This window comes from Stegodyphus dumicola, chromosome X2, assembly GCF_044657685.1.
Source record: "Stegodyphus dumicola isolate Sdum_Otavi_A_Nest chromosome X2, ASM4465768v1".
In the NCBI taxonomy this organism is placed as follows: Eukaryota; Metazoa; Arthropoda; class Arachnida; order Araneae; family Eresidae; genus Stegodyphus; species Stegodyphus dumicola.
Window position 1 is genome coordinate 107,203,899 of NC_140781.1, and position 10,500 is coordinate 107,214,398.

The following is a 10,500-nucleotide window of genomic DNA, read 5'->3' on the forward strand; positions in this document are numbered from 1 at the left end:
TTTCTTCAACAACCGTACGAATGAATGTATTTAATAGCAATTTTTATATATATATGAATATGAAAATATTTGAATGAAGTAGTACCGGATACTCTGTAGAGACATCAGGTTATTTTGAAGCAGGAGACATGAAAATGTGCAGTGCCGTCGCCGGGACTCCTCGGACCTCTCGAATACGCGCCGAGTGTGTTGGGCGTTGCATCACAAAGGCATGCTAAGAAGGCGGGAGAAATACCTTATATTCTCCCCCTTTTAAAGGGCGACTGGGAATTAGGGGATCCAGTTGCCAAATCCTGGTGCTGGAGAATCATCATCCACCACCTTTTCTTTAGTTCGGGCGCCACTGCAGAGACATTAGGTTATTTTGAAGCACGAGACATGAAAAACGTTTAGTGCCCTCGCTGGGACTCTAACCTCGGACCTCTCGAATACGCACCGAATGTGCTGGCCATTACACCGCGAAGGTGGGCTAAGAAGGCGGAAGAAATACCTTATAACTCACTCCCAACTAAAATTAAATGTATTCAGCCCAAAAATAAGAGGAAATTTTACATTACGAACAGCTTGTTAAGAAGTTTCATATAAAACCTTTAAGTATATTTATGAAATTTATTGTATTTGTTGAACTGGAACACTAACGTTGGCAGGACATGTTGAAAATCTAATGGCTGGCTGGAATCTTAACAATTTGCTGAAAATCTGTTAGTTACTTATTGACTTCTGGTTAGTGGTACAGATTTTAAAGTTTACTTCGAGTTGATTTGTTTCATAGCACATACTCTTTTTTTTTTTTTTTTTTTTTTTTTTTTTTTTTTTTTTTAAGGGTCACCCTTAAAAAACAATCCGATCATTGTGAAATTTTGCATTATAATTCTATCTTACCAAGTATGCAAATGATTAAATTTTCAAGGCCAGTGAGAATTCGGGCATAGCGCTCATTTCTACTTCGCAGCTAGCATCGTATAAAGCAGGTAACAATTGTGGACGATTTATCTTTATTCGATGTGGCCTTTGAAGTTCCCTGGAAACACAACCAATAATCCCGTTACGATGTTCTCGAAGACTTTATAAACAACTTATTCGACGACTTCGAACATGGTCAGTAGAGATGCGTGAAGCGAGTTGGCCATACCAAGCAATAAGCCACCGGGCTGGAGTCCGAAGCGGGAGTGGTACTGCACCGGGACTGGGCGAGACTGGCCGGGAAAGCGGTCCGGACCAGCGTCGGGGGGCCTTCCCGTGGAATGCCTCAACTGCGCGACGCGCCGGGGACTAAGCTCGGAGCGACCGGTTTCGGCGGGCAACTAACAGCCGACTCAGAACCGATACGGACTAAGGGAATCCGACCACTTGCACAATGCGGACACGACTGTACAAAGGTGCTGGCTACAATGTTTGCTGCAAGGTACTTATAGGCGGAATCAAGGCTGTGGAAGGCGAAGATGCATGAATGCGAAACAAGATCGGATAATTCTGCAACAGGCCCGAATTACTCCAACGGCATCATTGTCTGCTGTCCGACGTTCTGCAGCTTCTTTCGTGGCACTTTCCGCCATCTCACGGCGCTTGGCTGAAGCAGGGTTGCCTCACAACAACCTTTAAAGACGACTGCTTTTTTTAACCCCATAGCATCGACGTAGTCGTCTGGAGTGGTGTCATAGCCGATCATCATGGCTACCAGCCGAACCGCTTCAGTCTTAGAGTAGATAACCCTTGGGTCCTTGTGGGGAGGGGCCAGGGGTCCAAGTCAGCCTTTATTTCACAGAGACTTAAGCCATTACAGGGGTAATGGCTTAAGTCTCTGTGAAATAAATGCCGCCCATTAGAGGCGTGTGGTAGTGTAAGGTGCTATCTTTTACAACAGCAGATCATTCATACATCTTTAACAGCTCAACAGTATGTTAATGATATCCTGCGGCCGTTTGCGTTATACTTCAAGGAGTAGTTTTCCAACAGGATAGTGTGACATGCCAACTTAATCATAACAGCTGCGCTTTTGTTGATGTAAACTTGACTGACCTCAGGTTTTATTTTTATGAACAAAGATATGAATTAACTGTTATTGCTGTGATTTTGTTTTTCATTTTGGAAACAAATATGATTAAAATTTAGAATGTGCCTTCTACAGAAAAGCAAGCAGTGGATTATTTTAATATGGTAGTTGTAAGATAGTACCATAAAAAGCGTTTAATAGCGGAACTAATATGGTCAACTGATAATGGCCGACAAAACAGTAATAGTACATTGGAACAATTACCTGTGGGAAGTTTCTACCCATAGCGATCTAAATACAGCTTCTGGTAAAATCTGAAGGCATAACAAAACAGCAGATATCCATGAAAAACTTTTCTTGAAGAGCAAAAACAAAACGGATCGAATACTGACTATTTGTTAAATAAAGAGGTGTCAATTCCTTTAAAATTCCACACGAAGGACTGGTGCAACGACCCCATACGCTCTCATATTTCTGGACTGTTTTCGAGTCTTTGATGCTCTTCCTTTTCTAGTAAGGTCACCAGACCTTTCGCCAATCGAATATGTATGGGATATTATGGTAGACCGCCAGATTCGGGCACCCCAAAATGTCACAGATCTGGAGCAACAATTAAGGAATGCCTGGCCGAATGTATCAGAGGAGGAGATTAGGAATTTTTATCACTCCTTACCTGAACGTTTACAAACATTAATCACCGACAGGGTGAGTTTCACCAGTTACTGATTTGAACATTCACCAGTTACTGATTTGAACATTCAGTGTGCAATTGCTAGCAACTGATGGGTCCTAAGGCCTTGAATTTTGAGTCATTTCATAATCAGTGTATGAGCTTTTGCGCATTTTTAATTCCATAAAACAGGTACTTTCTTCATGTTGTCTTTCTTTATCTTAAATATGATAATTATAATTAACAAGAACGTTATGAAACTCTGACTGAGATCAAAATACTTAATTTAGATAAAATCTGTAACATGTAATTTTAGGTAGTTAAAAATTGCAGAGCAGTATTTTTTATTAGTAGTCTCCGAAAATTAACATTTTTTGGAGTCAGTTGTTATATTATTGATTGATAATTCTAGTGTCATCAAAAAGTTAATACTATTCAAACTTTGGTACATAACATGAAAGACAAGATAAAAATTGGAAGTTCTACAACTGGAAGTATCGCTAGCAAGTCTTTCTTTATTCGAGGTACCGAGTGGTAAAGTCGCTGAATACTGGTAGTTCGGTCCGGAGTTCTAATCTCGGCGAACGGGCTGGCTGCATCGAAAATAATTCCGTTAACCATTGTCATTTAAACTAAATAATTTAAAAATGCTAACGGTCTCCTGTTTTAGCATCTTCAAATTACTCAGTCAATTTCTTTTTTTTTTTTTTTTTTTTTTTTTTTTCCCATGGCTTGATGGAGTAAAAGCTTTGAAAATAATTTGTTTCGTTTATGCGTTTTTTTTAACTATATATGAAATGCTACTTACGTTACATTGAAATTTTTATTTATTCTTAGGTATATATATATATATAGAATTAAGTCACTTTACTTCAACGAAAAATTACTTCCCGCGTATGGAACAATGGGCTAGTTTCAATTTTGTTTCCCCCCCCCATGACTCAAGTTTTATTTTGCATTTTTCTGTTTATTACGTCGTTTTGCTATTTTAACTATGTATACTTGAGAGAATGTTACAGTTTTAGACAGTTTCTCATATTAAATATATCGCATATGTAAATATTAAATTCCTTAGCTTTACAATGCTTCATAATTAGTTTAAATGTTTGAAGGGAACGAAGCATTCCACTATCTCATCAGAGAAGCCATTGTGATAATTCTGGAAAAATTTAATTTGATGTTAGGCTTGTACACAAATTGGTCGAATAAAAATTTGCGCTATTAAGCTTGGCTAAATCTGCATGTGAACCAAATTGAATTTGCCTAGTTTTGTATACAGTATAAAAGTTTTCCTTGAATGGTAATTTGTATAAAAATAAAACATTCATATTTTATGTAGGATAACTCCAAGGCTAAATTATTATATATATGTTTATGAATGTCTTCTGAGCTTAAATAAGTAGAGTTACCCTGATGAAATGGCTTCGTAATTTCACCTCCGTCATTTATATACCTGTGATTTTGAAACAGCTGTTATAACTTTGTTAAACGAACAAATGACTTTTCATAAATATCACATGCTTGTTGTCTTTTGAAATAAAATGCCCCGATACTTCGTAAGCTAAGCGTTCAAATTAAGCTCCACCCTGTGGCCGAGTGGTTAAGACAGTTGAATACAGATATATTTAAATGCGTTCGAGCCCTCGCGAACGGGATGGTTTGTTTTCTTTGTTCTCCTCATATGTAACGCCAATATAAGCCAGTTTTTCTTAGAAAGTCTTCCACGAAAGCATTTCTTCCTTTAAGCAGATAGCTCTTGTGCCGCATTCGAATAACCGTTCCAGTAAAATTTTTACATGGTTTTTCTTCACATATAGCCGAACCTCCTATTAACGGACTCTTGATGAGAACAAGGCTTTTGTCTGCTATCAGGAAGTGTTCTCAAAATGGAAATGCATTTATCTCCTACTTCGACGCTCGGGAATTCAAAAAATGTCCGTGAATGAAAATCGTTTATTAAATTGGAGTATCTGTACTCGACTGTAGATGGATTTCCTGCGTCGCACATTTCATGCAACAATCCCTGCAAAAGATTTCTTATGAGCTCTACAAAATTCGTTCATCAATTATAAAGTTTTACTTATTTTTGCATAATAATATGCATTATAATGCTGTGATTCAGAACAAAAAGAGAGATTATCAATTATTCGTTATAAAATTGCGTGCATTTTATCACATTGAATTTACCGAGATTTTTCTTAAAATAACTTGGAAAAAAAAAAGCTTTAAAAAAAAAAACGGCGTTGGAGATATAGAATACGAGTACCTTGAAGGCATCTACAGAATTCTACCAAATTCCGAACGCTGTTGTATCTCAAATGTTTCTAATTTTATAATTTCAAAGTCGCAGCAATTTTAGCGAAATCCATTATACTGCGTCCCACTGGACTTTTCTAGTAGGACGTATATTTTTCCAGTGGAACGTAAACCCTCAATATGAAAGGGAAAAGGGCAATGCAGATTCTCTATACATTTTCATTATAATACAAGCAGACGGAGCACATATCCGGAATTATTTTATTATCACTTTATTCAAGTGATCGCTTTGCAGTATAGGATGTTGTTTAATAACATCAACACTTATGTTCGCACTGTAGTCGAATTATATATTATTCTGTCTTAAAAGTGATGTCTTCCAAATTCTTGCCTTCATGCTATATACACTGGGGAACTATAATGCTGTATATACTAATTTCTGCATAGCTGTCTTTGCCGTTTTTTCAGGTATTGCTGCGATTTCTTCCCGAATTGGATCTATAATTTTGTCAGTTAACCGTGGCCTATGTTTTCGAGTGTCCCCAGAGGAAGAAACAAACTGCATAGTATAGTGACCTTGGCAGCCGCAAATATCATCACTTTGTGTTATGAGGATTCTTGCATGGATCCTGTAAGGTGGTCACAACGCTTAACTACAGTTCTTCACTGACGATGATTGTCATAAAAAATTTCTGATATCGTTATATTGGGCTTTAATATTTCCTTCGAATTCTTATTTTTCATAAGTTTGGTTTTATAATTATTTTATGGTAATGTCCTTTTAGCGTGCATTAAAAAAAGTACTCCTTTTTTTATTTGTTGGCTAGTTAGTTTCTATTAAGGCGAAGCTCGTGAGGGCTTCGGAAGGAATGTGTTCATGAAGGGCATTCTAGGAGAAAATATTCGCGTTACAGATAGTGGAAAAACTGAAACCTCTTTCCCTAGGATTTAAAATACCAGTGTTACCAAGTCACTTGTGAGCCAAGAGGAATCCAGATCATTATTATAATCGTCCATGTCAGTAAATATAAAAACAACAAATGGACGAAGGTATAAAAGTCATTTAATAGTAATTCTTTTTACACGCGATTCCTGAATGTAGCGGATTAGCTATGTCGTGGGACTTAAGGTCGTGCTTCATCTTTCCACAATACAGATAATTAGTTGACAAAATTCTTAAGCGAGCCATCTTCTTCGTAAACTGATAATCCAAGATTCTCTGTCATACTTCGAAAGCAAGAAAATCCAAGTCTTCTGCAGCGGTGGCACGTTGAAAAGCATTTCTCTATCTCAGTATTGACTTTATTACTATGAAATACAGCTCGCTTGGTAACTTAACTTAAACTCTTGAATCTTTTTACCAAAATTTTAGAATTTTTCATGAAATAATATTTCTAAAGCTTATTAACATTTTGTGCTTATGCTAAAATAATAAGCAATAAAACTGTTTTATTAAAATGTAATCTGCGACTGTCTGAAGGAAAAGGTATTTTCTATTGATATTCCATCATGAAGAAAAAGATAGTACGTGTTAAATTAGTGCTTGTGATCCTTATGCATTAAGGATTTGTGGCACAGCCTTTTCTCTGTCTTTTCTCTCTGGCTCTGTCTCTCAAGCTTACCAGTAACTAAGAAGATAAAATCACTAAAGGCAAAGGTTTGAGGGCTCAACTAAAATCTCCGAAGGTTGAATGTGTTAAGTCCATGGGCTGTCTCTGTGTTTCTCAAGCGGAACGTGAATGCGAGACAGCTTAGAAAATCCTTCGTGCAGGCATGCACAAGAAGCAAATAATCCTCATTGTCTTTTTGCCGTGCTTTCAAACTATATAGCAGAAACATAAGTGAACCACAGGTAAAAGACATGAAAAACTGTATCACATATTAACAACGTATTGAAAATAAATAGCTCTCGCGTCCTGTGCCATAGTCGGTTAAACAAACCTGTTGAAAATACGCAATGAAATTAAAATTCCTTTGATTAATTAGTCCTTTATGACTCAAAATGATTTATGGAAAGGAAATCTTAGGCGCAAAACGAAATTTAACATGCATTCAAATTGTTAATTCGCTTTTTACTAAGTATTTTCATTATTTTAAATATTTATTATTTCATTATTAATATTTGTATATACTAAATCATTTTTAAGTTTCAGTATACAATATTACCATATTTTTTAAGTTAAAAATTCGCCGGAAAATAGTTATTCGATGTTTTAAAAAATTTATTTCAAAAATGCGAATTAATTGTTGCAATATAAAGTATACAGGTACAATATTTAATATGGATTAATATATGCAACTTTGGAATGTGTAAAAATTGATTGCGGGACTTCATCTGTATAATTGATGTAAAAGTGTTTCATGAAAATAATAAATATACTAATTTCTCATAAGAAGAAAAAAACAGAGCATGTGACATCCATACGCAAACTGATTTTCGTATTTCTCTGATATAGCAGCTCACCAGCGGCCGAGCGGTAAAGTTGCTGAACACTGGTAGTTCGGTTCGAGGTTCGAATCCCGCGAACGGGCTGGCTGCATGGGCGCTTTCGTTGTTTTCCCCATGTGTAACGTGTATACGAGCCAGTTCCCTTAGAAAGTCCTCCACGGAGGCATCCCTCCCCTTAGACAGATAGCCCTCGAGGCTTTGCCATAATCACACAAACGCAAACTTTGATATAGCATCTATACAAGGATTTTTTTTTTTTTTTTTAATTTTAACTTTACTGAGAACTGGACTGAATTTTTGAAAGAGAACTTGTTGTTTTGCACACGATCTTTTAGGTATTTTCCAGTATAATATAGTGGCAATCAAATATGACCTTAACTGTTGAGTTTTTCGCACGATCCTTCATGTGACAAAGCAAAGGACTTTGAGTATTCCGACCGCCGATGTTATCTACAGTGCATTGAGACCTCGATCTGATCATTCTGGCTCATATGAGAACAATGTATGTAGTGCTTTGGTACTTGGACTCTTGACAGATATTTTTCTCCATATTGTCCGCGAAACCTATTCAAAATTTATAAACCCAATTATACCGTCTCCCATGGAAAACTTACATCGACAATTTGTTTCGTAGTGCGAGGCAGTTCTTACACAATTATCGTTCTGACAAGCGTCGTATGTGACTTATAAGTTTGAATTTGCTCTACACTTATTAGGTAACATATGACGATCCGAATATCCGCTTATCTAATGCGGCGAAAAGCTGCGCGTGTATAAAGCTAACATTCCGGACTATGTCAGAATGTTTTGGTAACTCGCAGAGATTGTAATTAGGTAAATAAAGTGGCCTCAGTGTAGCCTGCACTCCCTCCTTTCTGATTAGTATTAGTTGATGTCGCAAAGGTTCACATGTTTATCATTCCAGCATTCAATCTTCTTCAAGAATTAAGACTTTTGCGACAATTATTTGCCTTAACTAAATTGAAGTATAATTATATGCAACAATTAGAATGATTATTAATGAACAAAAATTTAGTCTCTAATGATAAATAATTTTATCTTTTTAGGTGTACTTAAGTTCTAGGCAAGGAACGTGGGTTGTTCAAAGACCAGGCTCAAAAGGACTTCCTGCAGATTTAAGTTTCAATCGAAGAATCGTCAGTACAGCATTCCAGAAACTGCCTCGGAAGTTGGTCTTTTGGTTTTTGGAAAAACAAGTTAACAAACGTTTCAATCATAATACTTATCACTTGAAACCTCCTCACAGATTTCTTACGAAACGCCCGACAATTAACGATCACCTTGCCAGTAAAATTTTAAGTGGCGATATCATTCTGAAAGGAGCAATTAAGTACTTTACAGAAAAAGGTGTTGTGTTTCGTGGCGACAACGAAATCGTAAATGTTGATATCGTGATCATGGCAACAGGCTACCAATTAAAAGTTCCTTTTCTGAACGATATAATTTTTCAAGTAATTGGAGATCATGTTCCGTTATATAAACATGTATTTCCACCGCATTTATCTGTGCCTTCAATGGCCATCATAGGCATGACGCAAGTCTTTGGTGGTGTATTTCCAGTATGTGAAATGCAAGCTAGGTGGTTCGCAGCCGTTTTGAACAACAAAGTTTCTTTCCCAGATAAAGGCGACATCATTAATGACATTACTTTGAATACAGAAAATGAAACCAAACTTCTTCATTCCAGTGCGAGGAACTGTATGCAGGTTTATGGTATTCCTTACATGGATGAGTTAGCTGAAATAATTGGCGTAAAACCGAATTTTCGCAAACTGTTGCTCAGAGACCCAAGGCTAACATGGACATGCGTAATGGGCCCATGTCTTCCATACCAGTATAGGTTGGAAGGGCCTCATTCCTGGGTAGGAGCTCGAGCAGCCATTCTTACTTACAAAGAAAGAGTTTTTGCTCCTTTAAGGACACGTTATGAAACTCGATAACATTACTGATCTTTCATGAGTTATAACAGGCAGACTGAAAAGGTTTAAGCTTTAGGTATGCTGAAGAGCTTTGGAGTTCAAAATGCTTAAGTCCTATATTCTTTTGCTCATATTTCGAAGAAACTGCTATACAGTTTGAAAGTTTTTTTTTTTTTTTTTTTTTTTTTTTCCATGTGATATTTATATACAGCGCGCGCAGCTCTGTGGAATTATTTTTAAAACATTTTATTCTTATATTACCAATTCTGCTTTAAAAATTTAATTTTGCTTTATATTAGTGTAAATTCATGTTATGTATTTTATGTGATTATAATGCAAAGATTTGTTATATTTTTATATTACTTAAACTGAGGACTGCTGTCTGAACTAGCGTTTCATGAAATGGACCTAAAAACTGTTTTTCGTTATTCTCACGGTCACGTAATCTAAAATTCATCTTTCAACGCGAATATCTGCAGTCATATTGTGGGTACTATTACTGCCTGTGTTTTGCGGGTAGTTTAAGCTCAAAAATGTATCCATAAGACGTCCACTTCATGCAAATGCTTTTATATTTAAATTTTTAAATCTTCCAGGGTGTTGATTATTTCTGCAAAATAAAATTTCAATGCTTTGAATTTTGATGAACATTCTGGAAAATTTTTATCTAGAATGATGCAGTATTGATTTGTGCCTTTTTGAAAATATTTTTGATCAAATATTTGTAATGCATCCAGTTTTGTCGAAATGTTCGTAATACATATTCTTGATACAGTTTAATTTATATTTAATTATTTTCATAGTGTAACATTTTCTTAGCTTTCATTCGTGTTCCTTTAGTTTTATTTTTAATAATAGAATTTGAAATGTAGATTTCAAGTATCTGTGATTACTGTTGATATTTTCTGATACGTATTAAAATATTGAAAATAACTGAAGTAGTTAAATAATTTTTGATTAATACACACTTGAGTACTTACCTTATAAAATGTTTACCTGCATAAGACATTTTTTTTTTCTTTTTCGATTATGTTCAGTATGTGAACAATCTACTTTACAAATGATTAAAAGAATGGAATCTGTATTGTAAGTGGTTACCCAAATCGATGCATAAAAATTCCTTCTATACGCGCCCACATATGCAGTTTGATAAAATTACCATTTTAAAGTATTTGTGAAGTCATTCATATAT

At 35.9% G+C, this 10,500-nt stretch overlaps 1 protein-coding gene across 1 annotated transcript in view; it reads left to right on the plus strand.

The window, feature by feature from the left end:
* The window catches only part of LOC118191050 (flavin-containing monooxygenase 5-like), a 61,132-nt gene extending 50,886 nt beyond the window's left edge, over positions 1 to 10,246 (plus strand). Inside the window, exon 3 of the mRNA XM_035361838.2 lies at positions 8,436 to 10,246. Within this exon, the coding sequence (XP_035217729.1) occupies positions 8,436 to 9,329 (894 nt within the window). The 3' untranslated portion in view covers positions 9,330 to 10,246. The remainder of the gene's footprint in view (positions 1 to 8,435) is intronic.
* Positions 10,247 to 10,500: the final 254 nt, after the last annotated feature.